Here is a 21,500-nt window from a genome sequence, read left to right on the forward strand (position 1 = left end):
TGTTCCTCTTTTTGTCAGTTTTCTGTTGTGGTTTCTGTGCCAGTCTGCACTGCTCAACCATACATCAGCAGGAATGTCCAGGAAAACTTTATTTCTTCTTTATTTCTTTATTCCATAAGACTTTATTTATTTTGTATTTGCTTAACTTTAGTTGTTATTTACCTTTCTGAGCTGTGCTTCGATCCCCTGATGCTGAATCACAGTCGTACCAACCCTCAGCCACATCATCCTGCCTCAGCTGCAGATCTGCATTATTGCTTTTTTAATATTATGCTGACAGATTTAGTTTTACAGCGGTCTAAAACCGCTGGTAGCTCTGTCACATGTTGTTCAGACAAACATTGTTCAAGCTCATCATACTTCACTGTAAATAACAAAATGTCATACTGTGAATCTAGAGACCCCCTTGATTTGTGTGTGTGTGTGTGTGATTCAGTTAATTTAATAATTTAATTTGCATTAGTTCATTCATCAGTTAAGCGCAGTATAAGTTCCGCCACCAGGTGGTGCTGTAGAGTCAATGACATTCAATAAGAAACGAGTTGTAAAAACACAAAGTAGAAGAAGAAAATCTCAAATTTCGCAGCTGAGCACACACTGGTAAATGGACTGTACTTATATAGCGCCTTTCTAGTCTTTACGACCACTCAAAGCGCTTTACACTACATCTCATTCACCCCATTCACACACTGATGGCAGGAGCTACCACGCAGGGTGCCATACCTGCACATCAGGTGGAAGTGAACCATTTACACACATTCATACACCGTTGGCACAGCAATGGGAGCAATTTGGGGTTAAGTGTCTTTCTCAAGGACACATCGACATGTGGACTGGAGGAGCCGGGAATCGAACCGCCAGTCTTCCAATTGGAGGATGACCGCTCTACCTCCTGAACCACAGCCGTCCTGGTGGACTGTGAAAGAGAACATTCCCTCCTTTATCTTGTTGTCAATAAATAAAAACACTATTAACTAAGGTCCTGCTTTTTACTGAATCGTTGGCTGTAACATCATCAAATTTAAAGCTAAATGAATCTCAGTTATTCTTAAGATTATTGATACTGGCATATCAATAAATGAAACAGATCACTAACCATCAGATATGAAGTAGAAACTGTGTAGTAAAAGTAAAGCAGGAGAAAAAAGTTAAAGGCAGTAAAACAATCTCAAACGGACCTTTTATACTCTTTATTGGAGCAGAATTGGTGATGTTTTACTCTTTAAATGTTTAAATTGAGCTTTTCTGGAAACTGCCTGGGTACGAGTGACCTACTGTTACCTCGAGTCTTCCTTTTACCCAGACTGCACTGCACCACCCTGCAGATGAGAAAGGTCGGGGTGGTTTGCAGAGTAGCGACATTAGATGATCACAGCAGGGTCTCAAAGAAAGGTGCAGTCTGCAGAATTCAGAGTCACATCATCAGTTCACATCATCAAGACAGTACTGTGTTGGCCTTTTGGTTTTTTCTGCTTAAATGAACCAGGCTTCCTGACAGCAACCCTTCAGCAAAGACCCAGAGTCTCCCCAGCTTCCCCCTCCACAACCTAAACAACCTAAACAACTACCGTCAGACTGAAATGCAGTGTTCACCCTACACACACTTTAAAGATGCATCCACCAGCTACCTCTGCCTGGACCGTTAACATTGGGCTGTTTGTGGTCTAGTGAGAAAAAATACCCACCTCCCTATGAAGAATGGACTACAACAATGGCACAGCTGGCTGCTTTCGAGAGGGTGACATACTCCCTACTGGACAGACTGGATCAATATAGGTTTACATGGAGCCCTTTTACTGACTGGCTGTCTGTAAATGAATGGTTGCCTTGATAATGCAATGCTGTCAATGAGTTATTGTGCTTATCTATTGAGAAATGTCAGTGTGGTGGTCTATGTTGTGTCATTTGTCTATCTATCTATCTATCTATCTATCTGTCTGTCTGTCTGTCTGTCTGTCTATCTATCTATCTATCTATCTATCTATCTATCTATCTATCTATCTATCTCATCAGCTTGTCCAAACAGGAACGAGACGACCACATACTGTTGTGTCATCTTTGTCGGTGTTGTGTGTCGTCGTTGTTTGATTGACGTGAACGTTGTCGTCGCTGTCGTCACTCAGACAGGCTGAAGCCTCTCAGAGCTTCCAGCGTCTTCGGTTTCATGGAGCTGCTCCGCTATTATCACCTGCTGCCTTCCCCTCATCTATAATACAACACTGCTACAGTTTACTGAGCTGCCATACCTGTGTGTGTGTGTGTGTGTGTGTGTGTGTGTGTGTGTGTGTGTGTGTGTGTGTGTGTGAGTGTGTGTGTGTGTGTGTGTCAGCCTGCCCTGTATTTACTTGCTGCCATACTCCATTAAACCTGGTTTTATTTGCTCTCAGTGGAACAACAACAAGTCTAATTCCAAAGTACTGAAGCTAAAACGGTTTAACTACTTTTATTTAAGGATTATTCTGTTTAGTTCAAATTTGAGTTTTAATTTTTTTCCTTCTTTCCTCCCTCCCTCCATCTCTCTTTCTTTCCTCCCCCCTACCTTCCTCCATTTCTTCTTTCCTCTGTCCTTCCCACTTCCTTTCCTTCCTCCCTTCCTTCTTTCCTTTCCTCCCTCCCTTCTCATTTCTTGTTATAGTTTGTGTGTTTTCTTGCTGCTAATACAATACACACACACACACACACACACACACACACACACACACACACACACACACACACAGTAGAGACTCAACAGGTTAGTTATCACACTGCCCCCCCTCCACCCCCGTGACCTCTGACCTCCTTGCTTCACCTCATGTTGCCGCTGATGAAATATTCACGCGTGTCAACCGCCAGCATCACCCTTCACCCGCTTCCGTAACCATGGAGACCCGTACAACGGCGCCTTGTTGTTGTTGCAACTGAAAATGAAAAAACGTGTGACGGAGCATTAACACGACTGTATTTGTTGTTCTGTGGTCTGTGAAGCGTGAAGTCCTGCTGGTGTCTTCAGACAAGCTGCAGCGTTTATTACAGACACTAAAGAAGAAGAAGAAAAGACAATAATATAAAAATCCAGCTTTTAAACACAACTTTAAACACAACACTTTATCCTACATTTTTGTTTTTGGCACTCATTAACAGACTTCATTTCCCACAAGCCCAAAAAGATGAGGCCTAAAGACAGACTGAGACCAGCACGTTTTATTTGTGTCCATGTGGTTTAATTTAAATTTAAAGGGTTAAAATGTGAAAATAAACGTATGAATAACTTGCACACATTCTTCTTTGTGGACCCAGCATCAAATTTCTGCTTTTAATCCATTTAGAGAGAATATATTAGAGGATTATGGCAAAAATGTCTAAGTGGTGTAACCATAAAAACTTTGTACCAAATAATTCAACTTGCTTAAAAACAGTAAATTCTCAATAAAACACCATATCAACTAGTTTGGCATGATCTTACATTATAACTTTATATTAAATAAAGGTAATGGAATACAATTTTTCTAAATATTACATTTACTCTGGTAACCATGGAGATCAGGAAACATTTACATGTTTTAAAAAAGTCATTATTAGTATAAGTCCACTTAAATACACTGTAGGTGATAAAATATGTAATATGTATCATTCTTTTGTGGTTACACCATTTGACATTTTCAGGAGCATTCAGTCTTACTTTTGGTAAAAAATGGTGCAAATGTCATTTCAAATTATATAAAACCAACAAAAATACTAAATGTACATTTTAACAAACCTGATGCTGCTTTTAAAACTAGTTTAACTGATTTATGAATTCATCATCTTAACAACACTTATTATTACTGACCCACGTTCCTCTTGTTCATACTGACTAATAAAAGATGCCGTTTAAAACTATTTTTTAAGATATGTTTAAGGTCTTTTTCTGTTTTCATCCATTTATAAAACAATTATTAAAACAATAAAACCTTAATTACACATTGATCCAGTTTTCTCTTATTGATCTAATATATTGATTATATTGAACTGGGCGTAACTCGGACCTCCATGATGTCTTGCTGCTACGGACGTCCATGATGTCTTGCTGCTACGGAGCCGCTGAGTAGTGGAATACAATTGTTCTAAATATTACATTTCATCTGGAGAAGCAGTTTTCTTTCTTTCCCTCTCTTCTTCCTCCGTTAATCTTTCTTTCTTTCCTCCTTTCTGTCTTTCTTTCTTTCTTTCTTTTTTTCTTTCTTTCTTTCTTTCTTTCTTTGTTTTTTTCCCAAAAACATTTCTCTTTCAAATGTTTCAGAACAAACACATTTATTCATTTTCAAGTCATTCAGTATTTTCAAAAGTTTACAAAAGTGAAGCTAACTTTACAAAAAAAAAACAACCCAAAACATCCTGCTTACATTTCCTGCTCTGATTTCAATTTAAATTAGTTTTATTTTATTTGACAGAATTAATAAACTTATAAAAATATAAAACGAGCCACATCAGAGCTGAGAGCTCTATGCTGTAAAAACCAAACTGCAACATGAGGGTGGACAAAATAACAGAAACCCTCAGAGCAGATCAGATTCAACAGACTGAGTCGTTCTGTTATTCTGTGTTTTTTATATTTACAGCGTCAGTAATAAGTGATGTTAGCAGGAAGCTGCAGCCTGAGTGGATGAAGGTAAAAAATCTCAGCAGCTCCGTGAAGCTCCGACTGTCATCCATCACTTTAATCCCTGAAACTCTTCCTGCCTCCACCAGACTGATGATGGATGGTGCGTTCACTTCCTCTCCCAGAGTGTCAGAGCGCCGCGCCTCTATGTACAAGCTTTAAGAATATAAATCAGTTCGTGAGGCTCTGCAGGGAGGAAACCTCTAGAAGGATTTCCATCGGATTGCGGACAGGATGGTGTGGATGAAGTAGAGTAAAGTCGCCACGTAGGAGAAAACCTGGAGGAGGAGAAGAGAACATCAGTGAGCTTTAAAGTGCTAAATACTATCATGGACTTGTGGTTCTGGGACTCTTTGTGTTTGTTTTTTTTGTTTTTTTTATGACTGCAACCAAAACCCCTGCAGCCCGTCCCCTTCCACACTGAGAATTATGGCACCCAGTCCCTCGCCACGGTGCTAAGAGTAAATACCCCTGCGCCTACTGTCGTGCCCTATGCCGAGAATAACGAAGAATTAAATTCTGGTTAAAAGAAATCTTTTTGAAAGCAGCTACTTTACTTAATTCCTGAAGCCAGTCATTGAGCAAGGGCCCCTCCGGAGACTTCCACCCCCTCATTATTATCTGCCTGCCGATCATGATACTAGTTTGTATCCAGTCTGCTACAGGTTTTGAGATATGCAACAACACCAGACAAAAGGTGAGGATTCCCAAGAACGTATAACCCTGGGCCAAATTCGTATTCGGTCTCCGTGATAGCCGCAATTTGATCGTGAATACTGTTCCAAAAGTCACTAATCTTTGGGCATGTCCAGAGGGCATGCATTAAAGAGCCCTCCCCTGCCCTACACTTCCAGCAGTCTGGGTTTTCTTTGTGTTTGTTGTCACTTGGTTTCACTCGATTGTTCCTTAACTTTTCTTTGATGGACTTTCTGTGCTGTTGTGTTTTCTGGGTTTTGGTTTGGTCTTGTGCTCCTCCTCACAGCTGTTCCTCATTCCTTCATTAGTTCTGTTAGTATTTAAGTCTTGGTTTTCTGTTCAGTCTCTGTTTGATCATTTTTCTACTTTGTTCCAGTTCTGCTCCGTGTTTTCAATCCCTTATATTCTGTTTTTGTTTAAGAATAAAGACTGTTTCCTTTCTCTGTGTTTGAGTCCACCTGCTCCTCGCTCTCAGAAACTGGCAAAATTACTCACTGACTTAACACAGTGTATTAATCATTAGTCCTGTTCAGCTCTGGAACCAGCAGCAGCTTCTACATATTGAGTCTGAAATATGTTAAAGAGCCACAAACAGTCACTAAATGCTCCATCTGACTCTCATTCAAATAACCTCAACTTCTCTCTGGAGATTTACTGGCTTATTTTTGTGTAGACAGCCAGCTATGTTATATGTCAAATGTCAAATGTCACAATTGACGTTTATAAAGAATAAAGGTATAACCAACGTCAATCCAACTTATTACCACAGGTTTTACACATACGTTTGGAAATTATGGTCAATAGGCCTAATTTAAATGAAATAACACCTCATTTTTGAGTTGATGCCTCTTCTGTGCTAAAATTAACCCGAAGGTAACAGGACGGTTAAAGTGTTACTGGAGGATTCCACTAGAGGGCGCAGCAGAGACCTCAGGATGGAAACACAACTTTCATATTTACCAGGCTTGGAGTTCCGGTCCTCTGAAATGATGCCAACGTGGAAGTAACTTAAAACTGCATTCTATCAAAAGGCCACCAGGGGGCGACAGTTTTGGTGTCAAAAGGACTTCCGTCTCTATACAAGTCAATGGAGAATTCACCAACTTCTCACTTGATTTCTAACCTCAGTAAACGTTTTCAAAATGTGTTTATGGTCTCAATCGCTAGTTTAAAGCCTTCTTCAATGCAGTATGATGTTCATTTGGGACATTTTGGCCTCCCTGATTTTATATGTGACGATAAAGCAGGGTATGCATTAGGGCGTGGCTACGTGGTGATTGACAGGTTGATTGATTCAAAGGTTCAGGAGGGCGCCTCATGCTCCTCCTGATGCCCATATAAGTAGAATCCCTGTTTTTATTTTTCCCAGCATGCACCTGAAATTTTCAAGAAGGCGCTGCTCAGATCCGATACTATTGGCCTCCGAGCAGCAGTCCACAAACCAATGGGTGACGTCACGGATGTTACGTCCATTATATATACAGTCCATGATATTTACACGTAGACGTTACATCTGAGACTAGTCATGGTATTTTTGCAGCTTCTAACATGCTACTGATATCACAAGCTGCCATGTCCTTATACTGTCTCTACACTGTCTCTGCTGTTCATTTATGCATCTTGTGGACGTAGTTTCTAAAAGGACGCAGGATACATGATGGAGCCATTATTTATTAGTTATAAAGTATATTTCAGGCTTCAGTCAGTCATTGTTTTTTTTTTATCGAGTCATTCTGGTCTCAATCTCTAAACTCAGAGCTTAAAGAGACAGGAGCCAAAACAGCCTGTTAATAGACAGAGGCTGAACTGAGCGGCTGCCTAAAGGACCAGTAGAAGATAAATAAGGAGTTTTTAACTGGAAATCATGCAAAGATATTCAATTAGAGACACAGAATATAAATATAGAGCAGGAGATGTTTCATGGTTAGGACGTGAAAAACTTTGACTCACCACTGCAGCAATGTCCAGCTGGTAGTTTTGGGGTTTCCCGTCTTTAATCTCCAGAGTCACTTTGGCCAAAGCCACCGAAGCACTGAGGTAGAAGAAGGCAGCGAGGCCGTGGTACACAAAGTCCTGGGAGGAAGAGGAGGAAGAGGAGGAAGAAACAAGACATTGAGACTTCATAGATCAATACTGTGATGGTTCCCAGCAGGTAACAACTACAGATGACCAGTTGACCAAGCTGAGTTTTAAAGGTGTTTGCAGTCCAAAGAGGATCAATTGAGAGAGGTGTGATCTTACCGCTGCAGCCCAGCCGCCCTTGTTGTGATGCCCCCCGCAGGCAAACACCACCAACCAGATGAAAGTCATGATGAAGCAGAAGACGGACACGAACATGACCCAGCCCTGAGGGTTCGCCGGCACCACCAGCGTGCACGCAACCAGGATCCACACCAGACCGCCGAAGATCTGCAGGAACAAGTTCAATCCATTTATATCTTATATCACAGCAGAAGTTATCTCAGGGTTCTTTTCATACAGAGCAGGTCCAGACTGAACTCTTTAATTTAATTTAAAGAGACCCAACAACTATTTTACTACATATTTCTTACTATTATTGTTCTTATAGTTTTTGTTGAACCTGAAGAGTTTGGTTTAGAACCTGCGCTATGTGTTAAGTGCCTTGAGATGACTTTGTTGTGATTTGGCGCTATACAAATAAAGATTGATTGATTGTGTAGCGACTACTTTTCCAAAAGGCCGCTGAGAGACTTAGTAGGCTCTTATCTGTGACACGTCCACAAAATCATACTGAAGTCCTGATGATGTTTTACTGAAGTTTATTTGAATGAAAAAATCAAAAAGGACTGACAAGCAGCTGTTCCACAAACATATAAAAACCCTGATGTGATCCGACTGTGAGAATAAAGTGATGAAAGACGATGGTGATGATGATGACGATGGTGACGGTCAACAGAAAATATCGGAGCTCTACTAACTCCCTTTGTCCAAATCTCCCGCCGCCAACCAAGTGAACAGGTAAAATAAGGGGAAACCACACCCATGTGTCAATCAATGCATGTGACGCAATACGTGCAGCCCAAGCAAATATAAACATAAACAAAACATATTTTGGCTCCTACAGATTGATTGACCAGACTCAATTTCGTGCTTTAGTAATTTAGATATGAATGGTGATGACAAACCCACAAAGCATGGGAAGGAAAGTTCATAAATGTTCCAAACAAACCATCAATAAGACCCTAACCCTAATGTCCACATTTCAGCTCTGCAACAAAGAAAGCAGAAGTTCTTATCCAAGTTCAACATTGTTTTAAGTTCACGTTTCTACAAATTAGCGGCACAAATGAGACTAATGGACCAAAGGCAGAGGACTTCCTGAGTGATCATCATATCAACCTAAATATAAAACATAGATTCAGGTTCTTCTGGACGACTTGAATCCTGTTATTTTGGTCCGACTCCATTTATGATGTTTGATTTAAGAAGTGTTGCTTAAACTTTTGTTATTGTTCCTGATGAATATGAATGACTAATAAATCAAACGTCATCCTGAATCTCTGCAGAGCTTTATGACATTTAAACATATGAACTATATTAAAATGTGACTTTTCCTCTCTGACTCTGTTCCAACAACTCAAACCTGTCAGATTGCCATGTTTTATCTTGTCTTGTCAGTTAATTAATCATCAGTCCTTCCTGCTGTCAGTCGGTTAAACTCACAGAACAATTAGAACAAAGATCAAACCCGACAACAACGGCAGCATTTCTAGATGTAGAGATAGATGATGGATATTAATCATGAAGGAGATTCACGTGAAGTAGCAGCAGAATGTTACAGTAGTAAATATATCAGACAAGTTTTTAATCTCCATGTTTTTTAGGAAGCACATTGTGTCTTTTTGTATGAAACATGCTTATAAACAGGGTTGGGAAGGTTACTGTGTAAATGTAATAGATTACAGATTACTAGTTACTCTGTTTAAAATGTAATAAGTAATGTAACTATTTCAATGACTTCATCAAAGTAATGCAACTTATTACATTTGATGACTTTTCTAATTTTGTAACCAATGTTTTCAGCTGTTAGGGTAAATGTTCCCTCCATCTCTCCTTCCTTCCTTCCATCCATCTGCCCTTCCTTCCTTCCTTCCTTCCTTCCTTCCTTCCTTCCTTTCTTCTTACCTTCCTCCTTTCCTTCCTTCCTTCCTAAGATCTAAGTTTAGCTGTTAGGGTAAATGTTCCCTCCATCTGTCCTTCCTTCCTTCCATCCATCTGTCCTTCCTTCCTTCCTTCCTTCCTTCCATCTGTCCTTCCTTCCCTCCTTCCTTCCCTCCATCTGTCCTTCATTCCTTCCTTCCTTCCTTCTTTCCTTCCTTCCTTCCTCCCCTCCTTAAACATTTATTTTGTGTATAAATAAAGTTTATATTCATTATTATTGGACATCACTCAGATTCAACTGGATCTTTTTCTTATGTTATTGTGTCTTCTGAACTGTTTCCATTATTTTGTCCACCTGGTTTTGCAGCACAGAGCAGGGCGTCATTCTGCAGCTGATGATGACTGATAGCCTGTATTATTCATGGAGCTCCACCCTCCTTGTGTGTGTGTGTGTGTGTGTGTGTGTGTGTGTGTGGATATTAATGCGAGATAACACATGCAGCATTCCTCTTCCTCTGTTGGTAGCGTGACGTCTTTTCTTCTTTTCTCTTATTTCTGTTCTGATCTCTCTTCATATCTGCTCGTATCTAACACACCTGTCTGGCAGCCGTGACCTCTGACCTCTCTGACACGCTCGGCTGGTATCTTGTAATGTCTGTGATGCAGGAGAATGATTCACATGAACACTCAGTCACGTTTGTACATTCCTGTAAGTCTCTGATATTCAGGCGAGCCGTGTCGTCTGCTGCTGAGCGACACTGATCCATCTTTCATCTGCTGGCACGCCTCACTTTCTTTAACCTTCCTGTCGTCCTCCCGGGTCAAACTGACCCCGTCTGTTTTGACTGTTCCTTCTTTCCTCTCTTCCTTCCTTCCGTCTGTCCTTCCTCCCTCCTTCCTTCTCTCTTTCTTTTCTTCCTCTCTTTCCTCCCTCCATCCCCTATTCTTCCTTCCTTCAGTCCTTCCTCCCTCCTTTTGTCTTTCCCCCCTCCTTCTTTCCTCCCTCCCTCCTACCTTCCTTCCTTCCTTCTTTCTTCTGTCCTTCCTTCCTTTCCTCCTCCCTTCCTTCTTTCCTTTCCTTTCCTCCCTCCCTCCCTCCCTCCCTCCTTTCCTTCCTTCCTTCCCTCCTTCCTTCCTTCCTCCTTCCCTTCCTTCTTCCTTCCTCCCTCCTTTCCTTCCTTCTTCCTCCCTTCCTTCCTCCCTCCTTTCCTTCCTTCTTCCTTCCTCCCTCCCTCCTTTCCTTCCTTCTTCCTTCTTTCCTCCTTCCCTTCCTTCTTCCTTCCTCCCTCCTTTCCTTGCTTTCTTCCTCCCCCCCTCCTTTCCTTCCTTCTTCCTCCCTTCCTTCCTCCCTCCTTTCCTTCCTTCTTCCTCCCTTCCTCCCTCCTTTCCTTGCTTCCTTCCTCCCTCCCTCCTTTCCTTCCTTCTTCCTCCCTTCCTTCCTCCCTTCCTTCCTTGACTCGAGGACAACAGGAGGGTTAAAGGTGTGCTGGAACATCACTGAACAACCTCCGTGACGTGTATCAGATCAGGTCCTTGATAAAAAGCCAAATCTACATGGGTGATCCGAGCCATCCACTGTGGTACGAGGTCATGCTGACACAACTAGATACAAAAAGGTTCAAGAGGTTGTTTACTCCTGCTCTTAACCCTTTAGTCTGCTCAGCTGGTAGAAGGTAGAAGTCTCTTTGTGTCATGATATCTGGTCAAAAACTAAGGTTATGTTTACGATCTGAACAGAAAACGCAAAAGTGGCGTTGCGTTCTCACTTTTTATTCTCCATATTATGTTTTTTGGGGGGAAATCTGCGTCCATACGATGACGCAAAAGTTTGTGGAATTCAATGTTGTATGCATGGCAGGCGGCCACAACACCACAAAGTCTCTGCGCCTGTGTAGAACCTTCCCTCTACTTCTCTCCCTAGTAGCACGAAATGGAAAACCAAACAAAAACTGACCATTTTGTCTCGGACTCCACTTCTCTCCCCTCCTCTGTCATTGTCGGCCCCGCTGCAGCAGACAGGTATCAGCAGAAGGAAGAGCGTCTGTCACCTAGGTTACAGCTTCAGACCGCAGCAATAACTCCACTGCATTTAAGGCAGACGGTGGTTGTTTTTAAGATTTCCGCTCTGCAGGGTGGTTTCACTTTTTTGCGTTTTTAAGCCTCAAAAACGGCGTCACCGTCTAAACGAAAGACACATCCGATAAAATATATTGTTGTTTTCACCCGCGAGCGTTGTCGGGTAAACAGGGCCTCAATCTATCTAACATTAACTTTGTGGTCAATCTTTACCACTCCTATGAGACATGCAATGCACAGACGGACCATCGGATTGTGTTATGGTTGCTATGGATACCGACCATGTTAGTGTTCAACCAACGAAGAAAAACACAAGACCGAAATCATTGCTGACATGATGATGATCCTGCTGTTGAAGTTGAGTTTAATTTGTCCACTCTCAGAGGGGTTTACTGAACAGAGTGAGACCCTAACATGCTCAACCATTTGGTAATTTAGGGTCGATAAGAAAAAAAAAGTATGTTTTATGTCGTTATGGCCCCAAAGAGGCAGAAAAAGCAAATCATATTTTAATACCATTTTGTTTGGTGTGACCAACAAAGGGTTAAAATTTAATTTAGTATTTATTCATTGGTTGTGTTTTTTATGTTCGAATGTTGTTTGTAAATCAGATCCCCCCCCCCCTTTTCAGATTTTCCCCTTTTGTTACCTTTTATTTTATTTGGGTATTTTTCATTTTTACATGCTTATCCTACCTCAGCTGATTCATGAGAGTTACGACAGCATTTCCTAATTTCCTTTGTATTGTTTTACTATATAAAGCACTTAGTGTAAGATTACGAGGTATGGACAGTGCTATACAAAGTTTGATTGATTTTAGAGCTGCAAATAACAGATATTTCCATCATTGATTAATCTGCTAATAAATCTACTGAATTTCTTTCTATTGTACATTTTCATTGTCAACATTTTCTGGTCTGTCCACTTATTTTAAGGGGGGGGGGGGGGGGGGTCAGTCTCAGCTGATGTTGGGGGAGGGGCGTGGCACACCTGGACAGGTTGCTTGTCTATCAGAGAGCTAAAAAAAAGACCATCACACACACATTCACACCTACAGGTAATTCAGAGCCATCAGTTCATCTGCAGGTTTTTGTTCTATGGGAGGAACCTGAAGAACCCGGAGAACCTGGAGAACCCGGAGAACCCAGAGAGAACCACATAGGCTCAACGTAAAGCCAGTCGACGGGTTCGAACCCTTAATTCATCAATGTGATTTTAAATTGTTGTTTCTTGTTGATGTGATTTATGGGGACTCAGACTAGAGACCAGTTTATGGGAACTGATGATCATTCAAATACAGAATAAAGATAATTTACTGTCACATAAAAACTCACATTTAAGAAGGCGGAAATGTTTGATATTTTTGCTTAAAAATTAGTTTATCAATTATCAGAACAGTTGCCAGTTAATTTCCTGTTGATTGATTAATGGAATAATTATTGCAGCTTTAGTCTAATTTCTTATAAACAAAATTACAAACATGTTTTTGTGAATCAGGTTACATTTAAGTGACACAGTTTTACTCACAGACTCACTAATTCTACAGCATTTGTTCAATATATAAACATTTATTCTCTGATCTAATATCCTTTTTATGTTTGCCAGCGTATTAATTAGAAAATATCGGTCTGGTTTCCTGCAGACAGATCTAATTGAACCTTTAAAAAGCTTCAGAAAACGTCAGATTTTAAACTTTCTGGTGTTTCTGGAGCCACAATTTGTTCACATTTGCTTCCAGATCGTTGTTGATCCTTTTAATAAAAAAATATACAGAATTTCCTTTTCAATATGATTTAATGAACAGTATTTGGGGTTTTAAAGTATTAGTTAGTTGTCATGTTGGAGGTTAATCAGCATCAACTCATCACACAATGCTCTACACTGTAACATCTGGAGCATAAAGTGTTGTTCCTCTTATAAATGAATAGAAACTGACATTGAAACCAGAATCAGACATTTAAATATCTAACTTAAATTCAGACTGTCCACATTGTTCTGTGCTGTGCGTGTAAAGAATGTGAAGATCTTAAATTAAATGATAAGTAGAGTTGAAACATATCAGGAACAAGATCTACACGTTTCTTATCCATTCATATAAAACCTGTCATCACACTTTGAGCTCTTTAAACCTTTTCAGTGTAAATTTAATATATTTATCAAATGAAATAATAAGTACAGGTGAGAATAAGAACGTTTTATCGCCTCTATTTGACCTCATAATGATTTATTTTTATTAAACATAGAAAATAAATGTTCTGTGTCTCTTATAAATAAAAACACTGAAACCGGAAATACTACACTGGAATAAAGCGTTATGTTTTTTACAAGTTGTTGAAACAAATTGGGTTTTTATTTGGATTTTTATAAGAAGCAAAGACTGTTTAATTATTTGTTTGTTTTTTTAGCAGAGTGATCTGAATAAAACACATGTTCACCCATCAGTGAGTCTGTCAGTCTGCACACAACTACTATTAACATCTCTGTCTTTCACTAACATAGTCACCAAATATACTAGTGATATATTATTATTAAATGTGTGTTTTAACATTTAACGCTGCGTAACAGTGGCGTCAAACAAACCTGATAGAGAATAAATTAAGTCATGTTTAAACCTTTTAAGTTGAAAATGAGATGAGAAAATGATTTTGATGTTATTAGTTATTAGTCATTTGCACCTAAGTAAACATTCCCACAAATCATTTTAAACATATTTTGGATACATTGCCCCTATTAAGGTATAAAACATGTATCTGTGTGTGTCTCGCGCACGTTCCCTGTTTAAGCGTTAAAACCACCGGAGAAGAAAATTATTCTTTTTATTGACTTTGATGTTATTAGTTATCTCATTTGCACCTAAGTTAACATTTCCACAAATCATTTTAAACATATTTTGTATATATTGGATTTTATGAGTTGTATCTCCACCAGGATACGTTGCCCCTATATTAAGGTATATAACCCTCGCGCACGTTGCCTGTTTAAGCGTTAAAACCAGCGGAGAAGCTTCCTACCAGCTCGGGCACGTAGAGGATGTCTGGGATAGTTGTGCATATTCCGATCCCGCTGGGGAGGTTTCCCATGGTGGCAGTGTTGGAGGCCATGCTGCTGCTGCTGCTGCTGGTTGCGGTGTTGATGATCAGACTGAAGCAGACTGTTTCAGCCGCCGTTAAAACCGAGAGGAGCCGACTGGAAAAACCGGACTGTCCATGAGACACGCCCGGTGGCCCGCACAGTCTCACCGGGGCCGAGCACAGTGTGTGAGAGCTGCGCGAGCTTCAGTGTGATGGAGAGTTACTGACACTTATCAATGACTGACCTGTAGGACTCATTTATCACCATGACAACCAATAACAACAACAACAACAACAACAACAACAACAACAACAAACAAACAAACAACAACAAGCTAACACTGACATAACGATAGTAGAGTTTTTATTCTCTTGTTCAGTTTGAGTTCATCTGTTTGTCTTTGTAAATAACTTTATAATCTCTGGTAAATAAACGTTAATTAATATTATTATTAGTTAATTGTTCCTATGTATGTTAATTTATGCTTACGATAAAATATGTCATCATCACTGGTAACGCTAATAGTAATAACTATACAATATGCATGTGAGTAATTATTAATTTATATAGCAGATTAGATATAGATTTATATACTTTATTCTAATAGAAGACACTATATAGAGTCTATCTGGCTACTGTCAGCATCCTGAACACAGCAGAGAGACTGAGAAGATAGATAGATAGATAGATAGATAGATAGATAGATAGATAGATAGATAGATAGATAGATAGATAGATAGATAGATAGATAGATAGATAGATAGATAGATAGATAGATAGATAGATAGATAGACAGACAGACAGACAGACAGATAGATAGATAGATAGATAGATAGATAGATAGATAGATAGATAGATAGATAGAAACACATGACACATCAAACTCTACAAACAACATGCACATCAGTTTCCCTTCAGCTGGTCCTTGATCTGTAGTATGAACCTTGACTTAGATTCAGTGTTCAGCATAAGGAGGAATGCTGCAGCCTCATCTATTGAATGAGGATTCTCTGAATCTACAGTTTGATGGAAACAGTTCATGGTTCTGATTAGAGATGATGTTGTTAGCCAGCTTTAACATGTTGTTGTGAGGCTGGTTCATAGAGTTTCGGGAGGAGTTGGCCCACAGTCTTTGAGCAGATGTTTAATTGCTGTGACTATTTGGCTCTTAAGGTTGTAGACAGACTCTTTAACCATACGATGTTGCAGTACGATGCTAATTATAAACACTGTGAAGAGCCAAGCTACACATATGAACTGTGTTTAATGTGGAATGGGATGTTTTATGTTGTATGTCTGCTTTTATGTTGTCTAGTGTGTTTGTTTTATTCTATTCTATTCTATTCTATTCTATTCTATTCTATTCTATTCTATTCTATTATATTATATTATATTATATTATATTATATTATATTATATGACAGATACAGTGTGATTGACAGGTTCTTTATACACACGCAAACAAACTGTCGTGATCAACAGTGAAGAACAACACAACTACAGTAATGACATGCACAAGAGAGAAAATGTTTCCCATTCATAGTGTATGTAGTAATAATAGTAGCAGTGTCAGCAGTATTTAACTGTTTGACTTAAAGCAGGAAAAGTTCAGTTAAATTAATAATAAATAACATTAAAGGCTGCAGTGTGTTTGTTAGTTCCAGTCATTGTTGTGACTGATACACATCATGAAACAATATTATTATTATTTGTTCCACATGTTTCTCCTGTTTGGACACAAACACATCGGGTGACGTAATCACTGAGCAGATGGACTGATAGGTTCAGGTTAGCCTAGCTTAGCTTATTTTAGATAAGCACAAAGACTAGAAGCAGGGGGAGTGTTAGCGTAGCCACCATCAGACAGCATCAGGTGTAAATGTATGTAGGTGTGAATATAACAAGCTTTATAAATACAACACATTGTTAAAGATGAAACCAGACAGCAGTGTGTAGTCGGCTCACATTTCAGATGTCTATGAGTTGTTAACAGCTCCACCAAATACTGATTTTTCCCTCTAAACTTCTCACATGCTTTCATTTCAATAAATGTTCAAATTATCCAATATTTCAGCAAAAATCAAAGATGAGAGAAAAGGCTGAATACAGAATTGTGTATCAGAACTGTTGTTGTTTTTCTTCTTATAATGGGAGTCTATTTGTAAATGTTCTGAATACTTCTGTCACCTCTGTCTCTTTATCAGTTCGTCTCTATCAGGAGTCTCATCTCTGATCCGAACGTCACAGTGACGTTAAACTCCGACACAAACACAGAAAACATCTTCAGTAATGTGAGCGACATCAGATCTGATCATCTGTCAAACTGTGAGTGACGTGACAGAGAATTAATCAAACTTTGTATAGCACTGTCCATACCTGGTAATGTAACACAAAGTGCTTTATATAGTAAAAAAAACCCAAAGGTAATTAGGAAATGCTGTCGTAACTCTCATGAATCAGCTGAGATAGGATAAACATGCAAAAATGAAGAATACCCAAATAAAATAAAAGGTAATAAAAGGAAAATTTGGAGAAAAAATGGATCATGATTCTCAGATATGATGTGAAATTAAAGTTTCTCATGTAAACTAAAGACCCTTACTGAGCCGAGCCAAGCCGAGCCGAGCCAGGCTGAGCCGAGCGGCTCCACTTGGCAGGAGACACACTCATCGTAAGTTTTTTGTCACCGTCCACGACTCCACACCTGTCAGACACCTGCAGGATGGTTGACTGGTTACAAGCCGTCTGGTAACTAAAACCTCATCACAGCCCAAAGAACCACAACACAAAGTTAACTGAACAATTAAGAGTGAAACTGTTTCTGTCTGTAAAACAAAGCCGACCGACTTCTGTTATACTGTGAAAAGGTTTCAGGGACTAAAAGTCAAGTGAGGAAGCTTTGAATGGTTTTTATTGCTCTAAACTTGATTGAACATCAGAAAGTTAAAGTAAACCCGTATTATCAGTGAGCAGCTGTTTCAGGTAGTCGGCAGGTCGGTTGTTGTTCCTCCATCTTGGAAAGGTCGCCACAGTTCTTCTTCTTCTTCTTATGTGGATTTTGGGCATCTCAGCTGCTTCATGTTTATCCCAGACTGACTCCATGATGTTGAGATCAGAACCATCAGCTGCAGTACTCCTTGTTCTTCAGGTTGGACCATCAGACACTTCCCTGATGTTACATTATGGAGAAGAATCTAAACATCTGCCTAAATCTGTGTCACATTGCTGTATATCTTGGAAATTGTCTGTTTCCATGTAAATGAGATCTTCAATAATTAGTCGATTAATCGATTGGTTGCCAGCTACTAAATCAATCAGCAACTATTTTAATAATCAAGGCATTTTTAAAAAATCATTTCTGGTTTATGATGGATATTTTCTGGTTTCTTTAGTCCTCTGTGACAGTGAACTGAGTATCTTTGTGTTGTGGACAAAATCAGACAATTGAGGACATCTTGGACTTTGGGATCATTGATATTTTTCACCACTTTCCGACATTTTATGGACCAAACATCTAATCATAATTGTTAGTTACATTTACCCTAAAGTAAACAGCCTAACAGCTTTCTAGCTGGTTATCTGTGAAATTATATGAAACCTGTCAAACATCTTCATGGCCCTCAGATGATGATGATGCTGCTCTGTTTCATTTTACATCCGAAGTTAGAAGTTGGAGCTGGGAAAGATGTCACATCTGAGTTTTAATCATTCCAGTTGAAGAAAACAGAAAGCCTGTGGTGATGCAGTTTAAGATTATTATAGTGGTAGTTGGGGAGGGAGGGGTGTTGGGGGTCAGAGTTCAGTTGGTGTATGACTGAAGGATAAAAACTGTTCCTCAGTCTAGAGGTGCAGCACATCAGGGCCCTGTAGCGTCTCCCAGAGGACAGGAGTGTAAACAAATGGTGGAAGGGGCGAATACTGTCTTTAAGGCTCTGCTGTGGCAGTGGTGTCTTCCGGGTGGGGGTCCAATTATTTATTTGTGCTGTGTTGACCCTCTGAACAGTTCCCATACCTGGCCGTGATGCAGTATGTCATTATTCTCTCCACTGAGCAATAGTAGAAAGACTCCAATAATTTTGCAGAGAGGTTGGTCGTCCTCAGCGTCCTGAAGAAGTAGAGTCTCTGTTTGATCAAATAGACAGCGTAGCATTAGATAGAAGATAGAAGTTGGACAGTGATGTGTGTACGACACAAATAAGACAAAACAGGATATTCAAACTGGATTTTGAGGTCCGGACTGTTGAGGTTTGTCTGACTTCAGAGGTGTTCCAGTTGAAAACTCAGACTGGGAACTCAGAAATTACGACTTCTGAGCACAACTGGAACGCACCATAACTCCTAATCAGCTGTACATAAGGAATATCTACATTTGCAGTCAGATCTCCATGAACTGTCCTGCTCTCCAGAGGATGAACCACCTCTCCTCTAGCGCCACCATCAGGACCAACTTCACCATTACTCATGAAGCAGGATGTAGGATGTAGTTAAAAGTCTCATCCCTACTTTAACCCTCCTGTTGTCCTTGACAAGGAAGGAAGGGAGGAAGAAGGAAGGAAAGGAGGAAGAAGGAAGGAAGGGAGGGAGAAGGAAGGAAGGGAGGAAAGAAGGGAGGAAGGAGGGAAGGAAGGAAGGAAAGCAGGGAGGAAGGAAGGGAGGGAAGGGAGGAAGAAAAAAGGAAGGAAGGAAGGGAGGAAGGAAAGGAAGGAAGGACGGAGGAAAGAAGGAAGGAAGGAAGGAAGGAAGGAAGGAAGGAAGGAAGGAAGGAAGGAAGGAAGGAAGGAAGGAAGGAAGGAAGGGAAGAAAGAAGGAACAGTCAAAAAAGACGGGGTCAATTTGACCCGGGAGGACGACAGGAAGGTTAATGCAGAAGCTGTTTCTAGTGAAGCTATGAGACTGAAACATACTTTATTTAATCTATTTTTGGAGTATTGATCCAGGACTGTAGCGTTTATCATCTGATCATTAAATATTCAGCGCCGAGTTCAGGCTCTGCTGATTGAACTGAAGATTAGATAACACAGAGTCTCCCAGCAGGCCGGCCCATTACCTGATAACACCATCAACAGGACAATAGAGCAGGAGGGGAAAAGAGGAATTCACCTGCAGCTCAGGTTGCATCACTACTAGAAACTGAATCCTGGAGGAGCTGTGACGGACAGGTGGAGGAGGGTCACTGGATGGAGCAGAGAGGGAAATCCTGTTTTCTACAACTCAGTTCATGACGATTAGTTCAGTTTTCATTTTCTGTTGTTAGTTTTATATTTTATTGTGATATTGTGACATTTACCCCCCCCCCCCCCCCCCCCCCCATGAGCTGCATCCTTCCAACTGAAGTTTTATAGCTTCTAAAATGTGATGTTTTCATGTTTTTCTTTGTCCTCTATTGCTATTTTGCTATTTCACTATGTATAGCCTATTCTTTATATTTATTATGTTGCTATCTTAGTATGTATAGTTACCGTATTTAGTATATCGTAGTATATGTATCGCCACTATGTGTCCGTGTAATGCTGCTGCTACACTGACTATCTATCTATCTATCTATTTATCTATCTATCTATCTATCTATCTATCTATCTATCTATCTATCTATCCATCCATCCATCCATCCATCCATCCATCCATCCATCCATCCATCCATCTATGACAGATAATTGAATATCTGAAGGTTTGAGACTTTTAGACAGAAACAAACAAACTGAAGTCATCATTGTGTCTCTGAGAAGACGTTGACGCCATTTTTTCACTATTTTTTCAATGATTTTTCAAGAAAATAATCTGCCGATCAATCGATAATGAAAATGATCCCAGCCATAATTGATACATATTTTAGGTATTGTTTTTATTTGGGTCTGAATTAGCTGTTACCATCGTAACAATTATGTCATTTGTGGCCTTTGTGTATCACCTGAAAGCACTTTTGTTTTACTATTGATCTATTGGTTTATTTGAATCATATACTTAGACTTGTAACACCTTAGTTTTTATGTATTTGTCTGTATGAACTTACGTTTTCATGTTGTATGTCTCACCATTGGAGGGCCAATGTATGATTTTCAATGAACTTCTAGAAATACTTTTTTTTAATCATGTAACAAACAGTAATATAAAAACATCAAAGCTACAGCAACACTTGTAGTACACACTGTAAGCCCGAACAGTACTACTACTAGCTTATAAAGACTGAGGTCACTACAGTTAAAATCTGTTGCTGAGTTAATCCACCTTTAAACTATTAATGTCTATGAACAAATATGTATTTTTATGTTTGTGTGGCTCAGCATTTCTGAGTAAACACCGCTGGTTCGCTCACTATTTTTAAGTGTACTGAACTTACTGGGGTTTACAGTGCAGAACAACTTTATCATTAGACTGTGGATTATCCTGATGAAGACAGCAAGCAGAAACATGTTGGTCTAACAATGAAGTTGTTCTGTATTGTACAAGTGTTGCTGAAGCTTTGATGTTTTTAGACCTTTTTCTTTTCTCCATGAACCTTAGAAGTAGGTGAAGTTGTTCCAGAAACCTCCGCTCTGCTTCTACAACCAGTAATATATAAACATAGGATCCGGCTGATGATGTAAGTCGGTACAGCACAGAAGAAAGTTTTGGTCTCATCTCATGGGTTCGGTTCCTGTGTTGAGTCTCCTCGTCCTCTTTGACACGTGTCCACCGAGCGTTGTCTCCATCAGGAGTAGGTTTCCTGAGCAGGAGGATAAGATGTCAGCGGCAGGAAACCAGATCCAGCACAGCGATTGTCTGAGGTGTTTGTCCAACAGCTCACCTGCCAACATGGATGCAGGTTGTTTCCATGGATCAGTTGTTTACAGTGTGAGGTGTGAAAACCTGCAGAGTCTCAAACAGGACTGAGCTGCTCACATGTTATTCAATATTATCTATAAAGTATTTCTGC

General features: G+C 39.8%; 1 protein-coding gene across 1 annotated transcript; it reads right to left on the reverse strand.

Moving 5' to 3' along the window:
* Positions 1–4,706: 4,706 nt before the first annotated feature.
* Positions 4,707–14,669, reverse strand: LOC134000139 (myelin and lymphocyte protein-like). The gene is made up of 4 exons (XM_062439457.1): positions 14,527–14,669; positions 7,559–7,726; positions 7,268–7,390; positions 4,707–4,899 (listed from the first exon to the last, which is right to left on the reverse strand). The coding sequence occupies exons 1-4, from the start codon at positions 14,614–14,616 to the stop codon at positions 4,825–4,827; spliced, it is 456 nt and encodes a 151-aa protein (XP_062295441.1). The 5' UTR covers positions 14,617–14,669; the 3' UTR covers positions 4,707–4,824.
* Between the last annotated feature and the right edge of the window lie 6,831 nt (positions 14,670–21,500).

The sequence above is a fragment of the Scomber scombrus genome, chromosome 2 (genome assembly GCF_963691925.1).
Source record: "Scomber scombrus chromosome 2, fScoSco1.1, whole genome shotgun sequence".
Taxonomy (NCBI): domain Eukaryota; kingdom Metazoa; phylum Chordata; class Actinopteri; order Scombriformes; family Scombridae; genus Scomber; species Scomber scombrus.